At 46.0% G+C, this 27,421-nt stretch overlaps 1 protein-coding gene across 1 annotated transcript in view; it reads right to left on the reverse strand.

Annotated features, from left to right (window-relative positions):
• FAM3B (FAM3 metabolism regulating signaling molecule B) overlaps positions 1 to 25,728 on the reverse strand; it is a 58,810-nt gene extending 33,082 nt beyond the window's left edge. The window contains exon 1 of the mRNA XM_078059692.1: positions 25,639 to 25,728. Within this exon, the coding sequence (XP_077915818.1) occupies positions 25,639 to 25,651 (13 nt within the window). The 5' untranslated portion in view covers positions 25,652 to 25,728. The remainder of the gene's footprint in view (positions 1 to 25,638) is intronic.
• Positions 25,729 to 27,421: the final 1,693 nt, after the last annotated feature.

The following is a 27,421-nucleotide window of genomic DNA, read 5'->3' on the forward strand; positions in this document are numbered from 1 at the left end:
TAAGTTTCACACACCAACGCCCTATTTTGAGGAGTTAGGATGACCACTATCAGGCAGCTGCCCCATAGGTGAAGGGTGGTGGCAGCTTAACTTACTTCATCCATTCCATCTGAACGTCCCTCCCGTGAACTTTCTACCTGGGACACACCCAAGGGCTTGACCAAAGTATCCAGGAAAATGCTGCATCTGAGAATGTTGCCAAATCCTGAGCTCACAAAATCCAAAGTAACATGGTTCTGAGCTTCTGCAGGCGACTCTCTCTTACGCACACACGTCCATATAAATACAGATCTGACGTTATGTCAAAGCTTTATGCAAAAGGACCACATGGGCCATGAACGACTCACAAGGGCCATGTGTGAAAAAGGTGTAGGTAGGGGAAAGCAGTCTAAGAATATTCAGCATTTTCCACCAAGTAGCCAGCAAAATGCTATAAGAATATAGAAATAATGAAAAAAAAAATCTTCCAAAATAGCTATCATGAAAGTAATGCCCCAAGGGAGATGTTTTCTCCCCCCAAAAGAGACATATATTTCCACCCATTTATCCTACAATCCACACAAGTTACCAAAAACACTGCTGTTCATAAACAAACAGTTTTTTAGAGAACATGACTATTTCACACAATAAAGAAAAATCTGAAAATCTGTCTTTCCAAACTTTGGAAATGAAGCAGCAAAGGTGGTGTTTAGAACTTTCTGGAGTATGACCACACAGCTGGAAGGGTGCGCCCCAACAAAAGAGGATGGTTTAGTCTACCACCTCCAGGCAGACAAGCTGCCCTCCGGGGAGGGGGAGAGGCCACTAAAGAAGCCCAGAGAACTTCCATTTCTGAAGTTCCCATTTTTGTACAAGGTATGCTGCCTTGCTCCAGGAGGAATCCAGATTCCTCAGATTATAGGGAGGAAACAGGAAGCACAAAGGTGGGCAGGTTAACCCGGAACCCCAGAGCGCCCTATAAGGCGAGGCAGGCAGGCAAGTGACCACTGACGGAGGTCGCCGCCAGGAAGGCAGGCTTTGAGAGGCGACATGACTGGTGGAATGACTTTTGTTTCTTCTTCCCTTTTTCCTATTTTTCCCAAGCCTTCTCAAGTAATTTGATGTTTCGAAAACATAAAAACGGCCTTATAAAGAGATGCTAGCAGAAATTTTATCAGTGTCAATGGGGCATTCCACATTCATCCGTCCCCACCTCCCACCCACTCACCCCCCCCACCCCCCGACTTAAAAAGGCTGCCTCACTGTCCCTCACTCTTCATAACTTCCTGGGCTGGTCAGTTTGACCTGTGGCTAGTGACCCCCCACTCCTGCCAGAGCGGCACCAGGTGGAGCCCACAAGGGCCCCTACTTCTCAGCTGGCAGCCCTTTGCCGGCGGCGCATGAGGTCGGGGCGGGGGGGGGGCGCATCCCAGCAGGTACATGCCCTCCCCCGTGGACGGATCCCCCTCCGCTTGGAGCTCTGCCTGCGCGCACCTGCTACCCACTTTCCAGGCAAAGCATCAGACTCACGGAGCCGGGAGACGGTGTGGGACTATCTGCACGGGAAACCCAGCGCATTGGCCCGCGCCCGAGCCGCTTTCCACATTTCTGATCCCAGGGCTAGGGGAAGACCCGGCCCCAGCACCTGCCCCGCCCTCGGGCTCGCGCGGGGGGTGGGGGCCTCCCAGGAAGGGCGAGGGGGCGGCTCTCCCCTGCCGGAGTCCCCTCGCCCTCCTCCTGCGGTGGGGGTCGCACTCACCAGCAGTCCCCGGGCGCATCTTCCAGGTGCAGCTCTCTGGCGCCGGAGCGAGCCTCGAGGGGCCCGGCGACGACAGAGATGCACCCTCGGAGCGGCCGGCGGCGGGGAAGGAGAGCAAAGGGCGAACAGACGGGGCCAGACGGAAGTGCGGGCCGGGCGCGGGCCGGGCGGGTGCTGGCGGGCGCTGGCGGGCCAGGTGCCTGCAGATCCGGCAGGTGCGGGCCAGTTAGGTGCGCGGGGCGGCGCCCACGAGCTCTGGGCCTGCATCCCAGGAGGGATGCTCCCTCCGCCCGGCCGACAGGGGGCCAGGAGAAATGAGCAGGGTTTGTTCCCCACGGAGGACACTGTGTCCCCCCCCCCTTTTTTTTTTAAAGATTGTATTTATTTATTTGAGAGAGAGCACAGCAGGGGGAGCGGCAGAGGGAGAGGGAGAAGCAGGCTCCCCGCTGAGCAGGGATTCCCAGGACCCTGCGATCCTGACCTGAGCCAAAGGCAGAGGCTTAACTGCCTGAGCCACCCAGGAGCCGTGGACACTGTGTCCCTTAAGGGTTGGCAGCCTCAGCCGCCAATTTAATGTCTCACAAGGGGAAATGGCTACAAAGATAAGCATGCCCTGAACCTTCTAAACGTCAAAGCCAAGTCCTAGCAGGGTCCAAGCTGGAGGTCAACGCCGCAGGGCCAAGGTCATAAGGCTCCTTGCTTCCTCCAGGACAGTCCTGCTGCCCCTGTGGTTTGCGCAGCCCAGCACGGTCCTCCACCTCTTGTTTCCTCCTTCACTTCAGGGCTTGATTTGGGGGGAATGGAGCAAGGACAGTGCCCCCAACCCCATGGTCAGGGTCACAGGTCTGCAGGTCCTTTTGTTCACAGGGAGGCCGGGGGTGCCAGGGTGGGAGTCTGGCAGGTGTTTGAAGAAAGCTTCCCAGAAGACACCCAAGCCGCTCTCTATAGACTTACATCCCAGACATCCATCAGGTTTTTGTTGCTCTTTGGAATACATGGCAGTCATAGTGGCCTCAGGCTGCCAAGGGCAAGTTAAGGCTCCAAGGGCAGTTGGTCACCTTTGTAGAAAGAGTGTTCCAGGTTGGTAGGATTCTACCGGAGACCCACTCCCACTCCCAGAGTCCGCGCGGGCTCCACAGTTCTTCTCTGTTCCTGTTTCTTCTCTCCTGAAAAGCCCAGAGGCCCCAACCAGTCCCCTCCCCCAGTCCCAGGATACCCATCACCCTGTGGGCTGTCAGAAGGGCCTTTACCTGACCCTCCTCCACCATCATCTTTGCCTCCTAAGGAGCTCCTGTGTGGCCCCATCCAGGGAGTCTGGAGACACATGTCCTGCGGACAGTTTGGCTTTACTCTTCCAGGTCACTCGTCCCCCCCACTGTGTCCTAAATCAGGGAGGTCAGAAGACAGGGTCTCCACAGTTCCCAGGACTTGGAGTATGGCACATTTCAGTTCGGACGCCACCTCTGGGCAGCTCTCCAGCAACACTCAGAAGCCACTCTCCAGCTGCTCCGCACAGTGACATTAAGCAAGTGCATCAGTTCATTAAGGTGGAGCTTGGTCTCATTGACCAAGAGTCTCACCTTTGTCTAGCTCACCTGATTTTGGAGATTGAGCTTTTATGTCCTGTTCTGTTTTCATTTTCTTTTTGATTGTGGTAAAAAAAAATGCATAACATAAAATTTACTATCTTTTCCAAATTTAAAAATTTACATTTAATAATAATTTACATTTAAGTGCACAGTTCAGGGGTGTTAAGTATATTCACATTGTTGTGCAACAGATCTTAAGACCTTTTTGTCTTACAAACCTGAAACTCTGTCCGCATTAATATCAACTTCCCTTCCCCCACCCCCAGCTCTTGGAAACCACCATCCTACTTAGTTTCTATGAATTCAGCTACTTTAGAAACTTCACCGAAGGGGTGCCTGGGTGGCTCAGCTGATTAAGCATCTGCCTTTGGCTCGTCATGATCCCAGGGTCCTGGGATCCCTGCTCAGCAGGGAGCCAGCTTCTCCCTCTCCCTCTGCTGCTCCCCCTGCTTGTGCTCTCTCTCTCTCAAATAAAGAAAAATAAAATAAAGAAAAAAGAAAGAAAAGAACTTCACCCAAGTGGAACATACACTATTTGTCTTTTTATGACTAGCCTATTTCACTGAGAATAAAGTCCTCAGGGTGCATCCATGTTGTAGCATATGAGAGCATTTCATTCTTTTTTAAGGCTGAATAATATCCCATTATATGTACATTCCACATTTTGTTTATCCATTTATTTGTTGCTGAACACTTGGGTTATTTCCACCTCTTGACTAGTGTGAATAATGCTGCTATGAACATGGATGTACATCTCTTCGGGACCGTGTTTTCAATGATTTTGGGTACATACCCAGAAATAGAGGTTGCTGGTGGTCTCAGGAATTCAGCTGGATAAGGATCAAACCATTCTGAACACCTACGAACTCAACAGGAGATCGAAGAAAAGAATAGCAACAACTCTCTGAACAGAGAAGCGACCACTTTCTGGAAGGTAGGACGTGCGGAGAAGTGAATCCGAGGCGATATTCGGGAGGATAGACGGCGGGGGAGGGGCCTCCGTCGGCCGCTTCTGGCAAGTGATAGAGCCGCGGGGCACAAAATCGGAACTTGTAGAAGTCGGCTCCGCTGAGGGACGTCGCTCCAGTGGCTAAGCAGGGGGTGGAACCTTCATGGGACAGTGTGGTCTCAGGACCCTCGGGGTCACAGAAACACCGGGGGTGCCTGAGTGTGGCAGAGCTCCCAGGGATCGGAGCGGGGAAGCCGGCTGCAGAGACGGAGCCGAGGTGCGGTCTCTCAGCTCGGGGCTGCCATAAACCGTGATCCGCGGCACAGTCGGGCCACTGCTCCTCCAGTGGGGACCCAACAAGCGGCAGATCCGGGGAGACTCACCTTCTTCCCCCGGGAGGAGCAGTGCGGGAGCGCACCGCAGGGATCTGCTGGGTTTGGAGACTCCACACGGGGTCGGGTGCCAGAGATAGAAACGCGCGGTCACAGGCCGGGTGAGCGCGGAGTGCGGCCGGAGACCGGGGAGACGGGAGTGACTGATGGCTTTTCTCTGGGGGCGCACTGAGGAGCGGGACCCCGAGTTCTCGGCTCCTCCGGGGCGGAGACTGGGAGGCCGCCATTTTCACTCTCCGCCTCCAAAGCTGTAGGGAAAGCTTGCAGGGAACAAAAGCTCCCGAGAGCAAACCCGAGCAGGTTACTTAGCCCGGACCAGCAAGGGCGGGGCAATTCCGCCTCCGGCAAAGACATTTGGGAACCACGGCAACAGGCCCCTCCCCCAGAAGATCAGCGAGAACAGCCGGCCAAGACCAAGTTTACCAATCAATGAGAACGGCAGAACTCCAGCGCTAGGGGAATACTGCACATAGCATCCATGGCTTTTTTACCATGATTCCTGAGTCTTTCAAAGTTACTATTTTTTTTTAACTGTCTTTTTTTTTTTAATTTTTCTTTTTCCCTTTTTCAACCAACATCTTATCAATCCCTTTTTTAAAAAACATTTTTATTTTTCATTTTTCGAGTCATATTCTATCCCTTCATAGTAGTTACCCGTATTTTTGGCATATATATATAAGTTGTTCTCTCTTTAAAATTTTGAGGTAGTTTCTTCTAACAGATCAAAATATACCCTAAATCTCTAGTGTATGGTTTTTTTCTACACTCCTGCCTGATCACATTCTCTCCCTTTTTTTTTTTAAAATCCTCTTTTTTCTTTTTTCAAACAACTTCTTATCAATTCCTTTTATAAAATTTTTTACAATTTTCATCTTTACAGTCATATTCCATCCCTTCATCATATCAACCCTTATTTTTGTACATATATAAGTTTTTCTTTCTTTAAAATTTTGGGAAGCACTTTCTTCTAACAGACCAAAATACACGCAAAATCTAGTGTGTGGCACTGATCTATGTACCAGCCTGATCATATTTGATCATATTCTGGTTTTTTTTGTTTTGTTCTGTTTTTGTTTGTTTTTATCTTTATCTTTTTCTTTTTCTTTTTTCTCTCTTTCCCTTTCTTTTCCCCCTGCTTCAGGTCTTTTCTGATTTGTTTAGAGTATATTTTCTGGGGACGTTGTTACCCTGTTAGCATTTTGTTCTCTCATTAATCTATTCTCCTCTGGACAAAATGAAAAGACGGAAAAAATCACCTAAACAAGAAGAACAAGAGGTAGTACCGACTGCCAGGGACCTACTCAATACGGACATTAGTACGATGTCGGATCTAGAGTTCAGAATCATCACTTTAAAGATACTAGCTGGGCTTGAAAAAAGCATGGAAGTTATTAGAGAAACCCTTCTGGAGAAATAAAAGAACTAAAATCTAACCAAGTCAAAATCAAAAAGGCTATTAATGAGGTGCAATCAAATATGGGGGCACTAACTGCTAGGATAAATGAGGCAGAAGAGAGAATCAGTGAGATAGAAGACCAAATGATGGAAGATAAAGACGCTGAGAAAAAGAGAGATAAACAACTACTGGATCACGAGGGCAGAATTCGAGAGATAAGTGATACCATAAGACAAAACAACATTAGAATAATTGGGATCCCAGAAGAAGAAGAAAGAGAGAGAGGGGCAGAAGGTATATTGGAGCAAATTATAGCAGAGAACTTCCCTAATTTGGGGAAGGAAACAGGCATCAAAATCCAGGAAGCACAGAGAACCCCTCTCAAAATCAATAAAAATAGGTCAACACCCCGACATCTAATAGTAATAGCTTGGGAGAAGAGATCTGTAACCTACAATGGTAGAAACATTAGACTGGCACCAGACCTATCCACGAGACCTGGCAGCCCAGAAAGGACTGGCAGGATATATTCAGAGCACTAAATGAGAAAAATATGCAGCCAAGAATACTATATCCAGCTAGGCTGTCATTGAAAATAGAAGGAGAGATAAAAAGCTTCCAGGACAAACAAAAACTAAAGCAATTTGCAAACACAAAACCAGCCCTACAAGAAATACTGAAAGGGGTCCTCTAAGCAAAGGGAGAGCCTAAAAGCAACATAGACCAGAAAGGAACAGAGACAATATACAGTAACAGTCACCTTACAGGCAATACAATGGCACTAAATTCCTATCTTTCAATAGTTACCCTGAATGTAAATGGGCTAAATGCCCCAATCAAAAGATACAGGCTATCAGATTGGATTAAAAAACAAGACCCATCTATATGCTGTCTGCAAGAGACTCACTTTAGACCCAAAGACACCCCCAGATTGAAAGTGAGGGGGTGGAAAACCATTTACCATGCTAATGGACACCAAAAGAAAGCTGGGGTGGCAATGCTTATATCAGACAAATTAGATTTTAAACCAAAAACTATAATAAGAGATGAGGAAGGACACTATATTCTACTTAAAGGGTCTATCCAACAAGAAGATCTAACAATTGTAAATATCTATGCCCCTAACATGGGAGCAGCCAATTAGCAATTAATAACAAAAGCAAAGAAACACATTGACAACAATACAATAATAGTGGGGGACTTTAACACCCCCCTCACTGAAATGGACAGATCATCTAAGCAAAAGATCAACAAGGAAATAAAGACTTTAAATGACACACTGGACCAAATGGACTTCACAGACATATTCAGAACATTCCATCCCAAAGCAATGGAATACACATTCTTCTCTAGTGCCCATGGAACATTCTGCAGAATAGATCACATCGTAGGTCACAAATCAGGTCTCAACCGGTACCAAAAGATTGGGATCATTCCCTGCATATTTTCAGACCACAATGCTTTGAAACTAGAACTCAATCACAAGAGGAAAGTTGGAAAGAACTCAAATACATGGAGGCTAAAGAGCATCCTACTAAAGAATGAATGGGTCAACCAGGAAATTAAAGAAGAATTAAAAAAATTCATGGAAACCAATGAAAATGAAAACACAACTATTCAAAATCTTTGGGATGCAGCAAAGGCAGTCCTAAGAGGAAAGTATTTGGCAATACAAGCCTTTCTCAAGAAACAAGAAAGGTCTCAAGTACACAACCTAACCCTACACCTAAAGGAGCTAGAGAAAGGACAGCAAATAAAGCCTAAACCCAGCAGGAGAAGAGAAATAATAAAGAGCAGAGCAGAAATCAATAAAATAGAAACTAAAAGAACAGTAGAACAGATCAACGAAACTAGGAGCTGGTTCTTTGAAAGAATTAACAAGATTGATAAATCCCTGGCCAGACTTATCAAAAAGAAAAGAGAAATGACCCAAATCAACAAAATCATGAATGAAAGAGGAGAGATCACAACCAACACCAAAGAAATACAAACAATTATAAGAACATATTATGAGCAACTCTATGCCAGCAAATTAGATAACCTAGAAGAAATGGATGCATTCCTAGAGATGTATCAACTACCAAAACCGAACCAGGAAGAAACAGAAAACTTGAATAGACCTATAACCACTAAGGAAATTGAAGCAGTCATCAAAAATCTCCCAACAAACAAAAGCCCAGGGCCAGATGGCTTCCCAGGGGAATTCTACCAAACATTTCAAGAAGAATTAATACCCATTCTTCTGAAACTGTTCCAAAAATAGAAATGGAAGGAAAACTTCCAAACTCATTTTATGAGGCCACCATTACCTTGATCCCAAAACCAGACAAAGACCCCATCAAAAAGGAGAATTACACACCAATATCCCTGATGAACATGGATGCAAAAATTCTCACCAAAATACTAGCCAATAGGATCCAACAGTACATTAAAAGGATTATTCACCACGACCAAGTGGGATTTATCCCTGGGCTGCAAGGTTGGTTCAACATCCGCAAATCAATCAACGTGATACAATACATTAACAAAAGAAAGAACAAGAATCATATGATCCTCTCAATGGATGCAGAAAAAGCATTTGACAAAGTACAGCATCCTTTCTTAATCAAAACTCTTCAGAGTATAGGGATAGAGGGTACATACCTCAATATCATAAAAGCCATCTATGAAAAACCTACAGCGAATATCATTCTCAATGGGAAAAACTGAGAGCTTTCTCCCTAAGGTCAGGAACGGGGCAGGGATATCCACTATCACCACTGCTATTCAACATAGTATTAGAAGTCCTAGCCACAGCAATGAGACAACAAAAAGAAATCAAAGGCATCCAAATCGGCAAAGAAGAAGTCAAACTCTCACTCTTTGCAGATGATATGATACTTTATGTGGAAAACCCAAAAGACTCCACCCCCAAACTGCTAGAACTCATACAGGAATTCAGTAAAGTGGCAGGATATAAAATCAATGCACAGAAATCAGTGGCATTCCTATACACCAACAAGAAGACAGAAGAAAGAGAAATTAAGGAGTCGATCCCATTTACAATTGCACCCAAAACCATAAGATACCTAGGAATAAATCTAACCAAAGAGGCAAAGGATCTGTACTCAGAAAACTATAAAATACTCATGAAAGAAATTGAGGAAGACACAAAGAAATGGAAAAACGTTCCATGCTCATGGATTGGAAGAACAAATATTGTGAAGATGTCAATGCTACCTAGAGCAATCTACACATTCAATGCAATCCCCATCAAAATACCATCCCCTTTTTTCAAAGAAATGGAACAAATAATCCTAAAATTTGTATGGAACCAGAAAAGACCCCGAATAGCCAGAGGAATGTTGAAAAAGAAAAGCAAAGCTGGCGGCATCACAATTCCGGACTTCCAGCTCTATTACAAAGCTGTAATCATCAAGACAGTATGGTACTGGCACAAAAACAGACACATAGATCAATGGAACAGAATAGAGAGCCCAGAAATGGACCCTCAACTCTATGGTCAACTAATCTTCGACAAAGCAGGAAAGAATGTCCAATGGAAAAAAGACAGTCTCTTCAACAAATGGTGTTGGGAAAATTGGACAGCCACATGCAGAAGAATGAAACTGGACCATTTCCTTACACCACACACAAAAATAGACTCCAAATGGTTGAAAGACCTAAATGTGAGACAGGAGTCCATCAAAATCCTTAAGTAGAACACAGGCAGCAACCTCTTTGACCTCAGCCGCAGGAACTTCTTCCTAGAAACATTGCCAAAGGCAAGGGAAGCAAGGGCAAAAATGAACTATTGGGACTTCATCAAGATAAAAAGCTTTTGCACAGCACAAGAAACACTCCACAAAACCAAAAGACAACCGACAGAATGGGAGAAGATATTTGCAAATGACATATCAGATAAAGGGCTAGTATCCAAAATCTATAAAGAACTTATCAAACTCAACACCCAAAGAACAAAGAATCCAATCAAGAAATGGGCAGAAGACATGAACAGACATTTTTCCAAAGAAGACATCCAAATGGCCAACAGACACATGAAAAAGTGCTCAACATCGCTCGGCATCAGGGAAATCCAAATCAAAGCCTCAATGAGATACCACCTCACACCAGTCAGAATGGCTAAAATTAACAAGTCAGGAAATGACAGATGTTGGCGGGGAATAAAAGGGGAACCCTCCTACACTGTTGGTGGGAATGCAAGCTGGTGCAGCCACTCTGGAAAACAGTATGGAGGTTCCTCAAAAAGTTGAAAATAGAGCTACCATACGATCCAGCAATTGCACTACTGGGTATTTACCCCAAAGATACAAATGTAGGGATCCGAAGGGGTACGTGCACCCCGATGTTTATAGCAGCAATGTCCACAATAGCCAAACCGTGGAAAGAGCCAAGATGTCCATCGACAGATGAATGGATAAAGAAGATGTGGTATATATATACAATGGAATATTATGCAGCCATCAAAAGGAATGAGATCTTGCCATTTCCAACGACGTGGATGGAACTGGAGAGTATTATGCTGAGCGAAATAAGTCAAAAAGAGCAAAACATGTATCATATGACCTCACTGATATGAGGAATTCTTAATCTCAGGAAACAAACTGAGGGTTGCTGGAGTGGAGGCTGGGGTGGGAGGGATGGGGTGACTGGGTGATAGACACTGGGGAGGGTATGTGCTCTGGTAAGCGCTGTGAATTGTGCAAGACTGTTGAATCTCAGATCTGTGCCTCTGAAACAAATAATGCAATATATGTTAAGAAAAAAAAAAAAGAAGAAGAAGACAGCAGGAGGGGAAGAATGAAGGGGGGGAAATCGGAGGGGGAGACGAACCTTGAGAGACAACGGACTCTGAAAAACAAACTGAGGGTTCTAGAGGGGAGGGGGGTGGGAGGATGGGTTAGCCTGGTGATGGGTATTAAAGAGGGAACGTTCTGCATGGAGCACTAGGTGTTATGCAGAAACAATGAATCATGGAACACTACATCTAAAACTAATGATGTAATGTATGGTGATTAACATAACAATAAAAAATTAAAAAAAAAAGAAATAGAGGTTGCTGGGTCATATGGTAATTCTATTTTTAAGTTTTTAAGGAAACACCATGCAGTTTCCCATAGTGGCTGCCCCATTTTATATTCCTAGTAACAGTGTACAAGTATTTCAATTTCTCCACATCCTCACCAACATGTTTTGTTTTTGCTTTTTAAATTTTTATATAGTGGCCATCCTAATGGGTATCTCACTGTGGTGTGATTTGCATTTTTCTAATTCTTAGTGATGTTGAGCATCACGTGTGCTTGTCGGCCATCTGTGTATCATCTTTGGAGAAATGTCTGTTCGAGTTCTTTGCACATTTTATAGTCTGGTTTTGTTGTTGTTGCTGAGTTGTATGGGTTCTTTAAGTATTCTGGATATTAGTTCCTTATCAGACGTATTGTTTGCAAATATATTCCCTGATTCCATAGGTTGCTTTATTCACTCTGCTAATTGTGTCCTATGATGAACAGTTTTTAAGTTTGATATAGTCTCATTTATCTATTTTTGTTGCTGTTGTTGCTTATGCTTTTGGTGTCATGTCCAAGAAATTACCAAATCTAGTGTTATGAAGTTTTTCTCCTATGTTTCCTATTAGGAGTTTTACAGTTTTAGGACTTACATTAAGGTCCTTGACCCATTATGAGTTAGTTTTTTGTATATGATGCTAGGGAAGAGCCTAACTACATTCTTTTGATGTGGATGTCCAGTTTTCCCAACATGTTGAAGAGACCATCCTTTCCCCATTGAATGGTCTTGGCACCCATGTTAAAGATCATTTGACCATATATGCAAGGGTTTCTTTTTGGGCTCTCAGGTATATTCCATGGATATATACGGAATCTGCCTTTATGCCAGTACCCCTGGATTACTGTAGCTTTATGATAAGTTTCAAAATCAGGAAGTGTGAGCCTTCCAACTTTTTCTTTTTCAAGACTGTTTTGGCTACTCAGAGTCCCTTCGGATTCCACAGGAATTTTAGGTTGGATTTTTTTTTCTTTTTTTAAGATTTTATTTGAGAGAGAGAGAGAAGACGAGGTGGCGGAGGGAGGGGCAGAGGGTGAGGGAGAAGCAGACTCCCCGCTGAGCAGAGAGCCTGATGTGGGGCTTGATCCCAGGACCCAGAGATCATGACCTGAACTGAAGGCAGACACTTCAGACCAACTGAGCCACCCAGGCACCCCTAGGTTGGATTTTTCTATTTCTGCAAAAAAACATCACCAAGAATTTGATAGGGCTTGCACTGAATCTGTAGACTGTTTTCGGTGGTATTGATAGCTTAATGATATTAAACCTCCCAATCTGCAAACAACAGATGTCTTTTCATTTATTGGTCACTTCCTTAATTCCTTTCAGCAATGTTTTATAGTTTTCAGTGTATAAGGTTTTCCCTTCCTTGGTTAAGTTAGGGTTTGTTTTGATTTTGCTCTCATCGCCTGTATCCCAACCCCATTCCCTACCTCAGCAGGTTTATAACAAATATGGCTACTCAAATTCCCCCCAGCAGCCTCCATTATTTAAAAATTAAAAAAGACAGGGTGACCAGGTGGCTCAGTCAGTTAAGTGTCTGCCTGCGGCTCAGGTCATGATCTCAGGGTCCGGGGATCGAGCCCCACGTCATCGGGCTCCCTGCTCAGTGGGAGTCTGCTTCTTTTTCACCCTCTGTCTCTCGTTCACTCTCTGTCTCTCAAACAAATAAATAAAATCTTAAAAAAAGACATAATTTCCATTTCTGATGTACACTATCTTTTTTCTAAGGAGGAAATGCTATGTATATTAACAGTGAAAAATGTAAAGCAATCTATGAGGTTAATAAAAGGCAGAATGACTATTTAAATAAATTACTGTTTAAACACTTGGAACTCTACTCAGGAACTTAAAATGATTGTTATCAAGATTATATACTACTATGGCGCCTGGGTGGCTCAGTCAGCTAAGCATCTACCTTCCACTCAGGTCATGATCTCAGGGTCCTGGGATCGAGCCCCGCATTGGGCTCCCTGCTCAGTAGGGAGTCTGCTTGAGGCTTCGCTCTCTCTCCCCTGCCCTTGCCCTTGTGCTCACTTGCGCACACACTCTCTCTCTCCTCCTCTAAAATAAATAAATCTTTTTAAAAAGATTATATATTGCTTGTAATATACATGGAAAACATACATTAAATGCATGTTAAGTGAAAAAGCAGGAACAAAAGTGGACGTTTATGCATATAAGAAGGCTAGAAGGAAACACATAAAAACAAAAACACTGCTGCATTTGCATGAGCATACTATAAAGCCACATTACGTTAAAATTTTTTAAAATAAATATGCACTATGAGATATGGAAGCAACCTAAGTGTTGATGGGTAGAGGAATGGATAAAGAAGATGTGGTGTATGTATGTACAACAGGATACACTCAGCTATAACAGAGATTGAAATCTTGCTATTTGTGACAACATGGATGGACTTACAGTGTATATATGCTCAATGAAGCTAAGTTAGAGAAAAACAAATCCCATATGATTTCACGTCTATGTGGAATCTAAAAAACAAACGAACAAACAAAAACAGAAACGGACTCATAAATACAGAGAACAAACTGGTGGTTGCCAGAGGGGCGTGGGGGTGGAGGGGCAGGGGACCTAGGTGAAGGAGATGAAGAGGCACCAACTTCTACTTGTAATATAGGTGAGTCACAGGGATGAAGGTACAGTTTAATATGGTAATACCTTTGTATGGTGGCAGATGGTAACTAGCTGAGGTGAGCGCTAACAGTAATGTGTAGAATTGCTGAATCTCTAGGGTGCGCACCTGAAACTGACACAACATAGCGCCCCCTCAATTCCCTCATGGGTCCCTGGGCCTCCTGGGCCATTGGCTCATCTTCGCAGCTCTTCCCCCTCACCTGAGGCCCGGGGTTCCCTCCCCAGAGACAGCCACTGTCACTCCCCGCCCTCCGAGCCCGTCTCTGTATATGCAAACCTGCGTATATTTCCGCCAGCCTTCTGACACAAAAGATAGATTGTACATGGTGTTCCACAACTTACCTTTTGTGCTAGAACATCTTAGAAAGCTTCCTACATACACACACCCAGGCTTTGACTGTTGGATGGACGTATTTTTAAAATAGGTGTAGAGGGGGGCGCCTGGGTGGCTCAGTTGGTTAAGCGACTGCCTTCGGCTCAGGTCATGATCCTGGAGTCCCAGGATCGAGTCCCACATCAGGCTCCCTGCTTGGCGGGGGGGTCTGCTTCTCCCTCTGACCCTCTTCCCTCTCGTGCTCTCTGTCTTTCATTCTCTCTCTCTCAAATAAATAAAAAAAAAAAAAAATAAATAAAATAAAATAGGTGTAGAGGGCAGTTTGGGTTATTTTTAGTCTTTTGCACTATTAACAATGCTGCAATGAATACCTTTGTGCATCCACCTTGGCATAAATATTGAGGTGGATTTAAAATGAACGCCTGGAAGTGAATTAGTGAATCAGAGGGTTTGCGAATTCTGGATTTAATAGGTATTTCCAGAGAAGTTACAGCAGTTCACATGCCCACCAGCAGCATAGGAGAATGCCTATGTGTCCATATAATTCCTAAAGCATCATATCATCCAGCTCCTTGATCTATGCTTATCTGTGGCTAGGGGATAAAAGGTCTTAGTATTATTCTATTTGCTTCTTTCATTAAAGTGATTGCTTGGGCATATTTTCATAGGTTTAAAGGCCATTTGTGGTTTGTGTATATTTCTTTTTCAGGAACGATCATCTAGTCATATAAATTGCCAATTTTTCTCTTGTTAGTCTTTTTAATTTGTAGTAGCTGTGAGAAATAATTTGTTGACTAGATAATACACTTCTATAGTCCAATTTTTTAAAAAAGTGTATTAAAAGGTATATTGTGATGATCACCCCCTTACCCCATATCCTTTTTGCCTTACAGAAAACCAGAATTATTGATTTCTTGGGTGTCCTTCCAGAATGTCTTTTTTTTTTAAAAGACTTTATTTATTTATTTGACAGAGAGAGACACAGCGAGAGAGGGAACACAAAGCAGGGGGAGTGGGAGAGGGAGAAGCAGGCCTCCCGCGGAGCAGGGAGCCCGATGCGGGGCTCGATCCCAGGACCCTGGGATCATGAGCTGAGCCAAAGGCAGACGCTTAATGACTGCGACACCCAGGTGCCCCCAGAATTTCTTTATACATACCCAACCAAATAAGAATCTATGCCCCGCGACACACACATGCTTTAACAAACTGGAGCACACTCTCACCCTGCCCCATATCTTGCTTGTCAAGATATCTTGGAAAGTCTGTCACTTGTGTAAACAGAGTGCTTCCATATTCTTTCAACAGACGCAAAGGATCTGACTGTTCATGGACCATGATTTATCTAGCAAGCTCCTTACTACAGACATTTGATTCTTTTCCACTTTTTTTTTTTTAAAGATTTTATTTATTTATTTGACAGAGAGAGAGATAGTGAGAGCAGGAACACAAGCAGGGGGAGTGCGAGAGGGAGAAGCAGGCTTCCCGCCGAGCAGGGAGCCCGATGTGGGACTCGAGCCCAGGACCCTGGGATCATGACCTGAGCTGAAGGCAGACGCTTAACAACTGAGCCACCCAGGCGCCCTCTTTTCCACTTCTTGTTAGGACTAACACTGTGACAAAAATCTTTCACATAGAACATTTCACTCATGTGAAATGAATAAAACAACAACAACAACAAATACTCAGTGTTGGGGGCCTGGCTGGCTCAGCTGGTGGAGCACGTGACTCTTGATCTCGGGGTTGTGAGTTCAAGCCCCACACTGGGCACAGAGCCTACTTTAAAATAATAAATGAAACAAATTCCTAGAAGTGGAACTGCTGAGCTGTGTTACCTGTACTTTTGATAAAAGTTTGCCAAAACACACCTGGATGGCTTGTGCATGCTTGTTTCATCTTAAGGGCTTTCTAGGATAATGTTTACTGTTCTTGATTTTCACCTTATTATTTACTTGGGAAAGCACTGCCATTTAAAATGGGTCTCCTGGGCGCCTGGGTGGCTCAGTTGGTTAAGCAACTGCCTTCGGCTCAGGTCATGATCCCGGAGTCCTGGGATCGAGTCCCACATCGGGCTCCCGGCTCAGCGGGGAGCCTGCTTCTCCCTTTGACCCTCTCCCCTCTCATGCTGTTTCTCTGTCTCTCTTTCTCTCAAATAAATAAATAAATAAAATCTTTAAAAATAAAATAAAATAAAATAAAATGGGTCTCCCTTTAAAACACACTCAAATGCAAAGTAACCCAAATAACAAGGAGCTGAGGATGGAGAGGACACTCTTACACACCTAAATATGGTATGAAGCCCCCCCTTTCACACTAATGGAAACTTACTATACACATTGCTATGCAGTTCTAAATTGTATATGACAGCTTTTACGATTCTGTATTAATCAGTCCCTTATCATAGGTAATAAAAATTTTTTCCCATTTTTGAGTATGGACCTTTCCCCTTTGTACAATTAAAAAACATATCTGATTTTTCTATTTGCAGCTTTTGAGTTTTGTCTTGCTTGGAAAAGCCTTCCTCTCCTTCCCCCCAGGTTCTCATTTTATTTATTTATTTATTTATTATTATTTTTTAAAGATTTTATTTATTTATTTGACAGAGAGAGAGCACGTGCACAAGCAGGGGGAGGGAAAGGCAGAGGGTGAGGGAGAAGCAGGCTCCCCACTGAGCTGGGAGTCCCCGAGGCGGGGCTCCATCCCAGGACCCCGGGATCATGACCTGAGCCGAAGGCAGCTGCTTAACCAACTGAGCCACCCAGGCAACCCTAGGTTCTCATTTCTGGATTAAAATATTTGATCCCTCGACACAAGATTTTGATGTAGATCCAAACTTCGTTTCTTCCAGCTGGCTAGCCAGTGACTCACTATTTGTGGAAGGATCATTTCCCGGCATTGACTGAATTGCCCCTTCATCATATGAAGGCCCATGTGTACTTGTTTTGATATCTGGACTTTATATTCTGTTTTCTCTGCCTCATCTCCTGCTCAGATGTTTCTTAGTGATTTTTGCATGTTCACCTTACACACAAACTTGGGATTCTGCTGTCACTGCTCATGGCCGCAGAGTCCCCAGCACGGGACATGCTCTGTTCTAGGGGCCGTACTGAGAGATCTTTTTCTACCCTCACCACAGCCCAAAGGGAAGCCATCTTAACTGTCTGACGGACAGTGAGGTGCAGCACCAACTGTCACAAAGGCCATCAGTTAGCGAGTGAGGATTCCATGTGAGTCCAAGCAGATGTTTTCCTTGAGTTTATCTGCTTGCTGAAATCACAGCGACAGGACAACCGGGGCTCCCCGATGGCTGTATTCTATAGTCATGACCCCTAAGTTCTGCCTACTTGGATCTGCACAATGACCTGGCTGCCAACTTGAATTCTCCATCTCAAAAATCCACAGCACATAAAATGCTAAATAAGACCTCTTAAATTTTATTTTAAAGAATTAGATTTAGCTTCTTCACAACTAAGTCGAGTGTTTTTCGTATTTATTGCACAGCTGGAGACTAAACGTGTTGAAATGCCTGGAAATTTCTGGAAATGAACTTCCCTTCTCCTTTCACAGGTGTCAGACCTCATCATTGTGTCTCAACGTCACTTACCCTTTATTTTCCATCCTTTGTTTCTCTGTACTGCACTATGTTTAGCTTTTTCAGACTTTACCCTTAAGTTCCCTAATTACATACTCAGCTCTATCTAATCTGCTGTTAAAGCTGTTTGTTTGAGTTTGTTGTTGTTATTGTACACATTTTTATTTCTAGAAATGTGATTTGGATTGTTTTCAAAGCTGCTATATTGTTTTTCATAATTTTCTGTTTCCTAAAGGTATCTTAAAGCCTGCTTTTATTTTGTTAATCATAATTAGTCTAGCTAGTTAACAGTCTACATCTGCTGCTTACAATTTGTCTGAAATCTTTGCAAGCTTTTTTCCTGGTTCTAGATCATGGAGCTTTTTGCCTGACTTGCTATGCACTGGGCATTGTGGTTTTTTTTGTTTTTTTGAAGATTTTATTTATTTATTTGACAGAGACAGAGACAGCGAGTGCAGGAACACAAGCAGCAGGAGTGGGAGAGGGAGAGGGAGAAGCAGGCCTCCCCTAAGGAGGGAGTCCGATGTGGGACTCGATCCCAGGACCCCGGGATCATGACCTGAGCTGAAGGCAGACGCTTAACGACTGAGCCACCCAGGCGCCCCGGGCATTGTGTTTGAAAAAACATAGATATATGAAAAAATGTCTTGAGGCCAGTGAAAGTAATTTAGTCCTGAAAATATCTGTGTTCAGGGGCACCTGGGTGGCTCAGTCAGTTAAGCGTCTGCCTTCGGCTCAGGTCATGATCCCGGGATCCTGGGATCGAGCCCTGTATCAGGCTCCCTGCTCAGTGGGGATCCTGCTACTCCCTCTCCCTATGCCACTCCCCCTCTGTCCCTCTCCCTGCTTGTGCTCTCTCTCTCTCAAATAAATAAATAAAAAATCTTAAAAAAAAAAATTCTGTGTTCATTTTGCTAGGGCCTGAGTCATTACCACTCTGGAGCCATCTATTAAAAAAACATATATATAGTCAAGAGGTGCATCTTTGGGGAGCACAGGAAGATGGTGAGCTCAGTCTGGAGTAGGGGGCAAATGGTGGCTGGGATGTTAGAGGAACATTGTAGTAAACAAGGAATAATGCATTTTCAACAGAAGTGCTGTCAACTGTAATGGACAGCAAGCAGAAGATATAAAAGATAAGGAGAAGGTCAGTCTGCCCCTGTGACTGGTAGCTGAGGATAATGAGGCCTCCTTCATGACATCTACACCTGCACACAAAGGGGTCTCTCCAGAGAGGCCTCCCCTGGACAGCCAAGAGAATAAGCCCAGAGCCTCACCCCTCTCTCCCTATTACTCTTCTTCACTACCCTTAGCGCTATCCAAGTCCTTCTCCTTGTTTGAGGAGCTGTTTATGTCTGCCTCCTTCAGCAGAATATAGGTTCCCCCAAAGCAGGGCCTCATCCTGCACACTGCCGGGCCCCCAGTGCCTAGCACAGAGCCTGACGCCAAAGGGTTTCTCAACAGATCTCTGGCGAACACATGTACACATGAACTAACGTGTGAACCGATGATTCCACTAAAGGAGACACAGATCAGGAGGGGTGACAGATGGCAAGGGAAAGTGTTAGGAGTCTGATTTAGATACTGAGTGGGTGGGTAGAAGGTTGCCCAAGAGGAGCATTCCATCAACAGGAAGATTCACGGGAACCTGGAAAGAAGGAAAGTCAGAAATAGGAAAGGAGCCATCCAACTATAGGTAATAAAGACACACTTCAGTTTTCTTCTTACTACACCTGGGCCACAAACGAAGGACAGTCATAGCAGATGATGATTGCAACCACACCTCAGTGTCTTAGAGCCAAATATATACTAGGTTTTTTTTAATTAACCAGGTTTTTAGAGCAGTTTTAGGTTCATAGCAAAACTGAACAGACAGCAGAGGTTTACCATACCCCCCCACACACAGCCGTCCTCACTATCAACATCCCCCACGAGAGAGGGTACATTTGTCACAAATTCATAAATCTTATTGACATATCGTAATCACCCAGAGTCCACAGTTTAGGGTTTACTCATGAGGTTGTAAATTCTATACCTTTGGACAAACGTGACAGTTGTCCACCATTATAGTGTCCTACAGAGTAGTTTCACTGCCCTAAGAAATCCTCTGTGCTCTGTCATCCCTCCCTCCCCCAGCCCCTGGCAACCACTGATCTTTGTACTCTCTCCATGGTTTGGGTTTTTCCAGAATGTCATACAGTTGTAATCACACAGTCTATAACCCTTCCAGACTGGCTACTTTCACATAGCAATATGTATTTAACTTATCTCCCTATCTTTTTATGACTTGATAGCTCACTTCTCTTAGCACTGAGTAACCCATGGTTTGGAGGCACCCATTTACTGCTTCACCTACTACGGGACATCTTGGTTTCTTCCAAGTTTTAAAAACAGTTCTCAATAAAGCCCCTATAAACATCTGGGTGCAGGTTTTCATGTGGACATAAGCTTTCAACAACTTTGGGTAAATACCGAGGAGTGTGATTGCTGGATCATACGGTAAGAATAGTTAGAATTAGTTTTGTAAGAAACCCCCAAAATCATCCAAAGTGGCTGTACCATTTTTGCATTCCCACCAACAGTGAGTGAGAGTTCTTGCTCCACATTCTCACTGGCATTTGGTATTGTCAGGGTTCTGGATTTTGCCTAATAGGTGTATAGTGGTGTCATTGTTTGAATTCCCATTTCCCTCATGACATAAGATGTGGAGTATCTTTTCCTCCACTTATCTGACATCTATATATCTTCTTTGGTGAAGTGTCTGTTAAAGCCTTTGGTCCATTTTTAAACTAGCTGTTTGTTTTCTTATTGTTGAGTTTTAAGAGTTCTTTCTATATTTTGGGCAACAGTTCCTTATCAGACATGTCTTTTGCAAATATCTTCTCCTGGACTGTGGCTTGTCTTTTCATTCTCTTGACACTGTCTTTTGGAGAGCAGACATTTTTAACTTTAAATGAAGCCCAGCTTATCAATGATTTCTTTCAAGACCAAACCTTTCGTGTTGTATTTAAAAAGTCATCCCCATACCCAAGGTCATGTAGGTTTTCTCCAATTTTATCTTCTAGGAGCTTTATAGTTTTGCGTTTACATTTATGTCTGGGATCAGTTTTGAGTTAATTTTGGTAAAACGTGTAAGGTCTGTTTCTAGGTTCATTTTTTGCACGTGGATGTTCTATTCTTCCAAGACCATTTGCTGAGAAGACTATCTTTGTTCCATTGTATTGTCTTTGTTCTTTTGTCAAAGATCAGTTAACTATATTTATGTGGGTCTATTACTGAGCTCTTTATTCTGTTCCATTGATCTATTTGTCTATTCTGACACCAATACCATGCTGTCTTAATCACTGTTACTTTATAGTTAAGTCTTCAAGTTGGGTAATGTTAGTCCTGCAACTTTGTTCTTCTTCAATACTGTGTTGGCTATTCTGGGTCTTTTGCCTCTCCATATAAACTTTAGAATCAGTTTGTCAATAGCCACAAAATAACTTGCTGGTATTTTGACTGGGATTGCTTTGAATCTACAGAGTTGGGAAGAACTGACATCTTGACAACACTGAGTCTTTCTATCCATGAACATGGAGTATCTTTCCCATTTAGTTTTTCTTTGATTTTGTTCAACAGCGTTTTGTAGTTCTCATATAGATCTTGTACATATTTTGTTAGATTTATACCTAAGTATTTCATTTGGGGGGGTGCTAATTAAATGGTATTATAACGTTTTTAGAACTGCTGAGATTAGATGAATATATGGAATGTACTGGCACAGACAGCCTGAAGCTAGCAGGCCCTGAGACATTTCATTATTTATGCACTCTGCATTTTATCTTATAAGGCTCTGAAGCAGCCAGAGACTCTGCTGAGTTGGGGGGTGAAGTTGTTCAGAATCCTGGCCAGCTGACCAACTACAAGGAAAGAAAAGGCCCTCCATGTCCTGGGAGGCCTCCTGGGAAGGCCACAGGAGAGTGGAAGGGCTGACCCTTCTGAGCTCTTCCAACCTTGGGGGAGGAAGTGTTCATCTTTCAGGGGGCCAGAAACCCAGAGAGAGGAGCTCTGGGCAAGGTAAAGGTCTTAGTTCAATTCAATTCAATTAGCCAAACGTTTATTAAGCAGCTACTAGATGCCAAGTACTGTTTATGCCCCAGAGATACATCAGGGGACAAAACTGACAAAGATCCAGGACTTGGGCAGCTCACTCTCTAGTGCAAAGTTATGAAAACTGAAGCAGCAACACAGATCCCTGGGGAGGACCAACATGCAGACAGGAGCATGCCAGTGGAAAACCCTCAAGAGGAGCAGAGTATGCACAGCGAGGCCCCAAATGCTCTTGTGCATGGGGTCATACGGAAAGGCACTGGTGATGCTGGGGGGCCAGGGGTGCTATGGGTGGTGACAAGCAGGACAGTAGGCTGCCCTGGAGCAAGACAGGGGAGGGAAAGGAAGAAACCTGAGGTTGGGGAAGGCAACTTTGGGTGAAAACTTTCAACCCTTTTCTAAACCATAACTCTGTCAAAAGCTTCCTTTGTCTGCAACAGGCTGAGAGCAGAAATCCAGGGGCTGTGAACTCTGGCTTGGCAGAAGGCCCAGACTTAGTTTAGAAATCTCTGAGTCTGAATGGGGTCAGAAGCCGGTGGGAGAGGTGAACTGAGAGTGTGGACTGAGGAGCCAGCTGCCCTTCTTTCAGATGCCCTTCCAGGCTGTGCTCCTTTTGTTCTGGGAGCAACCTGGGTAGGTCAGATGGTAACGCACACATGAAGGTCCCATGCGGACTGTACAGCCATTGCTCTTAGGAAGGACTGGTAGGTGAGGGTCCAGGGCAGTACGTCTAAGCTTCTGAACTGGTTTTGTTTTTCCTGCTTGTCAAGCTGTTACTTGCAGACCCTCTCGGGGGTGCCAGATGCTTTTGTGCAGATAATCTGTGGTGACTTTGGGGTTTTCACTTGAAAAGGTATTGCCCACAGAAACCAAGAGCTGAATCACACCCTTAGCTACAGAAATCCACCCTGAAACGGACACTTAACGTGTGAGGAACAGTCCAAATTTTTGGACTGTTTTTCTCCTAATTGTGATTGGGAGTTTTATATCCCATAGTTCAAAATGTCTCTTTATATGTTTTGTGCTTCATCACGTTGGTCATGGTCAGCATCCTGGGGCAGGGAGGAACTGAAGCAGAATTCACGCATCTCACGGAAGAGGCCCTTATACAGGGAGTGAATCATTTGTGGGGAGAAAAGGCACCCAAGTTTCATGGACTTGAGTGATACAGAAGTGAGAGAACAGCTCCAAGGACTGGAGCAATTGTTGCCCATTTGCCAGAAGGGAGGGTCCACTGGAGACTGGAAAAGAGGTTTTGGCCAAAAGTAGAATATAAACCAGGCTGGTCCTGGAGAAGGATGATGCGCATGCTCCCGTGAGCTCAATGCCAGATCCCGGGTCACCCCACTTGTACTGAGGCAGCAGAAGTGCACAAAGGACACCTTAGTACCCACGACGCTAAGCCAGAACCTGGGTCTCTTAGCTCCCAGGCCTTGCAGGCAGCTGTCCTACCTCCCTGGAGGGCCATGCTTCCTTTCACGAAGATGTATACAAATTGAGAGGCCACAGGTCTCTGAGGGGCCAGGGGAGAGTGCGCACACACTCACAATGACCTCCCAGACTGTGTGACCCCTCCTCACTTTTGTCCCCTCCTGTGATTTGTTTACTTGCACCTCACCCGGAATGCAAAATTCCTGAGAAATAAAAACAAGCAGACCAACACCCATACTCATTTCCTTTGCTGCTGGTTTTCACTTTTCATGAAACAATTTTTGCTGGCTGCAGTGGCCGAAATTTTTAGGACAACTGGATCAGACTGACCCCGATCCCCTAGCTCTGTCTCTCAGCAGCTGGGTGGTCTGGGGTGTGAGCTAATTCAGGGGGTGGGAGGGTTCACAACACCCACCTCAGAGATAAGAGAATAGAAAGAAGGTACCAGAACAATGCTGGATGTAAAAAGGCACCCTGTACATGGTCGCTATTATTATTTTAATGAGTTATTTTGTCTCTCACTGTCATAAGCAATCAAGAGGAAAAACTAGCTGAATTTCAGCTTTGATTTAGAAAAAAGTTAAGGGACTATCACAGACACGCTCTGACACCTGTCCTAGAATATTCCAATGAGAAAAGATGTTTCTTTCTTTCTTTTTTTTTTTTGAGAGAGAGAGAGAGAGAGACAGTGTAAGAGCAGGGGAGAAGGGGGGGGAGGGAGGGAGGGGGAGAGAGAGAGAATCCTAAGCAGGCTCCATGCACAGAGTGGACTGACCCAGGGCCCTATGTCACCACCAGGAGATCATGACCTGAGCTGAAATCAAGAGCTGGACGCTTAACCAACTGAGCCACTCAGGTGGCCTGAGAAAAGATGTTTCTTAGAGGCAAGTCCTTTGGGAAAGAAAACAAAACAAAACATCTCAACAGCACACGTATTCACAGTCCAAAAATGCTAAATGTAAGACAACAACCTATTTCTGAAACTCAGGGATTTTTAGTTGGACCAGCTGCCGTACGTGTTCCCAGCTGCCCTTATCCGCCACTGCACCCCAAACCACCACCCATCAAGCCAAGCGCACCCTGCCTGGACCCCACAGGGCACGCGCACCACCCCCTTTCTCCACCTTCCCGGAAGGGCTGGGGGAGATGGCAGCCCTGATCCTCCGCCTCCAGACAACCACCTGCCTGGGGGGGTTCCGGAGCCCGGAAACGCGTCATTTCAAACACATTCTTTTGGGAGTCCTTGGAGAACCGAAGACATTCGTGGTCACAAAAGGCCAAAGCGTTGCGGAAGTCACCGCAGTCCTGGCGCGCGACCGCCGCCGCCCACATGGGGGTCCCGCGGGGCCCCGGCGCCCCACCCGGCCTGCGCCACGCGCTCCCGACGACGTCACGCCGACCGCCTGTGCCCGCTGGCCACCCGGGCAGCACCCGACGGCCCCCCGCTGCCACTCCTCCTTTCCAGGCGTCCCCCCACGTGTCCAGTCCCCAGCTGAACACGGGTAATGGTACCCCCGCTTTCAGGGAGAAGCCGAGGTGGCGGCGCTCGCTCTCCGCCGCCGGCTGCCCACGTGGGGTCAGGGGCACACGGCGGCGAGCCCGGGGGTCCTGGGTGGCGGCCAGCTGCCCCGGGCGGCTGAGAAGGGGCCTGGGTCGTCCGTCCCTCGCGCCTCAGCCCCGACGTGAGGTACCGGTCCCCGCGACCCCCGGGCGGGTCCCCCTCCACCCCGGGGTCTCGGCCTTCGTGCGGGGCAGCCCGGGTCCCCGACGACCGAACTGAGGCCAGCGTCCCGCCCCCGCCCCCCCGGCCTCGCCCGCGTCCTCTCACCCAGCCTCCGCCGCCCCTCGCCGCGGGCGGGACTCCGTGTGCGCCGTCGTGCCCGCGCCATCCCCGCCGGACCGCGCACGCGCGTCGACTCCCCGGCCCGCCGCTGGGGGCGCCCTCCCGCTCGGCCGGCCCCGGGGGCTCCCGCCGCTTCTCCTGCCCCTCCCAGCCCAAGGCCGGGGGGCCCCACCGCGCTGCCCTGCGCCTCCCCACCCGGACTCCCTGGGCTCCATCGCCGCGTGTGCTGCCGGGTGGAGCCAGGGAGGCCCAAGGAGACCAGAGCGGCCTTCGCGTGGAGGCCCTGCCGCAGGACCCCCTCAAGCTGCCTTGGGCTTTTGCGGAGTTGGGGTGGCCGAAACTGCTCCGCCAAACGTCCCTGCGCCAGGGGCCCCCAGGGCAGTTCCGGAGGCGGAGAGGAGCGTGCAGGAAAGGACAGGCCTTCGGGAAGGGCCCCCCGTGGGGCAGCGTGGCAGCTGGCTGGGCCCGGAAGCCCGCTCCAGGCTCCAGCCAGCCCCCGGCACACACTTCAAGCTGCGCGGCTTCCTCGCCGCTCGCCCCAGCCCCTTATCATCACCACTCACGTGCTGAAAGCATGAGGAGGAACTCCACTGGAAGGCTTTTAGAATGCACCTCCACATTGAGCTATTTCTGTGAAAATGTCGTTCGTTCTCCTGATCCTGCCCCGCAGTACTTTTGCATAGTTGGTGCAAAGTGGGGTTTGTGACCTCCTTGTCAGGCAGACGCACCTGCCTCCCTGTGGGTCCCTGGAAGGCAGGGCCTGCGTTTTCTCCGTCCCAGGGCACAGCCCTGGGTGGGGCACTCAGTAAGCATTCAGCAATTACATGTGTGCTGAATGAATGCCTCTTAAAATGCAAAGCTGGTGAAAAGTCCAGGCTTCACGTTATTCAACTCCCTCCAAGCATCCCCCCCCCCCCCCCCGGGGCAGTGGTATCAGTCAGCTGTAACAGAATACCACAGACTGGGCAATGTAAACAGCACAAGTTCATCTTCTTGCAGTTCTGGAGGCTGCGAAGTCCAAGATCAAGGTGCCTGCAGATCAGGTTCTTGGGGAGGCCTCTCCTCCAGGTTTGCAGACAGCAGCTGTCTCACTGTGTGTTCACATGACCTTTCTGTGTGGGTGAGAGAGAGAGAGAGAACACTCTGCTATCTCTTCCTCTTAGAAGGGCGCTAATCCTACCACGAGGCCTCCAACCCTCATGACCTCATCTAAACCTAATTAGCTCCCAAAGGCCCCATCTCCAAATGCCATCACACTGGGGGTTAGAGCTTCAGCATAGGAATGTTGAGGGGACACAAGCCTTCAGTCCAGAACAGCAGGATACCCATACCCAGGGCTACGCAACCTTCCAGGAGGGGGAGTCCACTCTCCAACCCCTTGTGTTACAGGTGAAGAAATTGAGGGCCAGGTTAAGTGACTTGTCAGTGGTGACGCTGCCACGCCCATGTGTTATGTATAAATCTCTTTGAAGGCCTGATCTTCAAGGGCCCATGTTGGGTTCAATGGGAGAAATAATAAGCTAGTATTTTGAGAACATCTGTTGCATAAAGGAATGCTTTTGGCTCCTACCAGGAAACTGTAATTTGAGTTCAGGCCACAGGGACCAAGAAGAGAGTTGATGTCCTACCTTCAATTCTCGCATCATGAGTGTTGACACATACGGTGTGTTTGATCCATACAGGATTTGGCTGGAGGAAAACAGTTTTCTGAGAGAAATAAAACCATTAATTTGTTCTTTACTTATCGTACAGAACAGAAGTCAGAATGCCTGATTAAGAACGCAAAGCAAAAGCTTCCTGGTCACTTTGCCTCATAGCAGTCATGCCAAGGAACCTTCCTTACTTTGTTCTGATAATGGAAACCTCCTTGTAGACATGAGCAAAAAGCTGCTTTTCCTTTATAAAGTGAAACAGTGATCAGCAGAGTGGCAAGTAGTTAAATACACACACACACATACACACATACATCTTTTTAGAGGTGACAAGACAATTTTCAAAACCTTTTAATGAAAATCTCTGCCTTCTTTCTAAAGGGAAAAACAAAGTAAGTTTTCCTTTTTCCACTGACTAAGTTCTTCCGGTCACTGCTCACCTTCTCTTCTGTCCAGCGTCTTAATGAGGTGGTGAGTGGATGAATAAAACATTTCCTTCAGATTTGCTACTTTGATGACCTCATTTTATAACAACAGTGCAGGAGAGTAGAGTTGTTACACCTATTTCACAGATGGGGCCACTGAGGATCTGAGAAGTGCAGTGAGTTGCTAATGTCACACAGCTGGTGGGAATCAGGCTGAGGGGAGCGTGAGGGCCCTGTCCTTTGTGCTCCACCTGGGGCATTTGTCACAC

Source organism: Halichoerus grypus, chromosome 1 (assembly GCF_964656455.1).
Source record: "Halichoerus grypus chromosome 1, mHalGry1.hap1.1, whole genome shotgun sequence".
NCBI classification, from domain to species: domain Eukaryota; kingdom Metazoa; phylum Chordata; class Mammalia; order Carnivora; family Phocidae; genus Halichoerus; species Halichoerus grypus.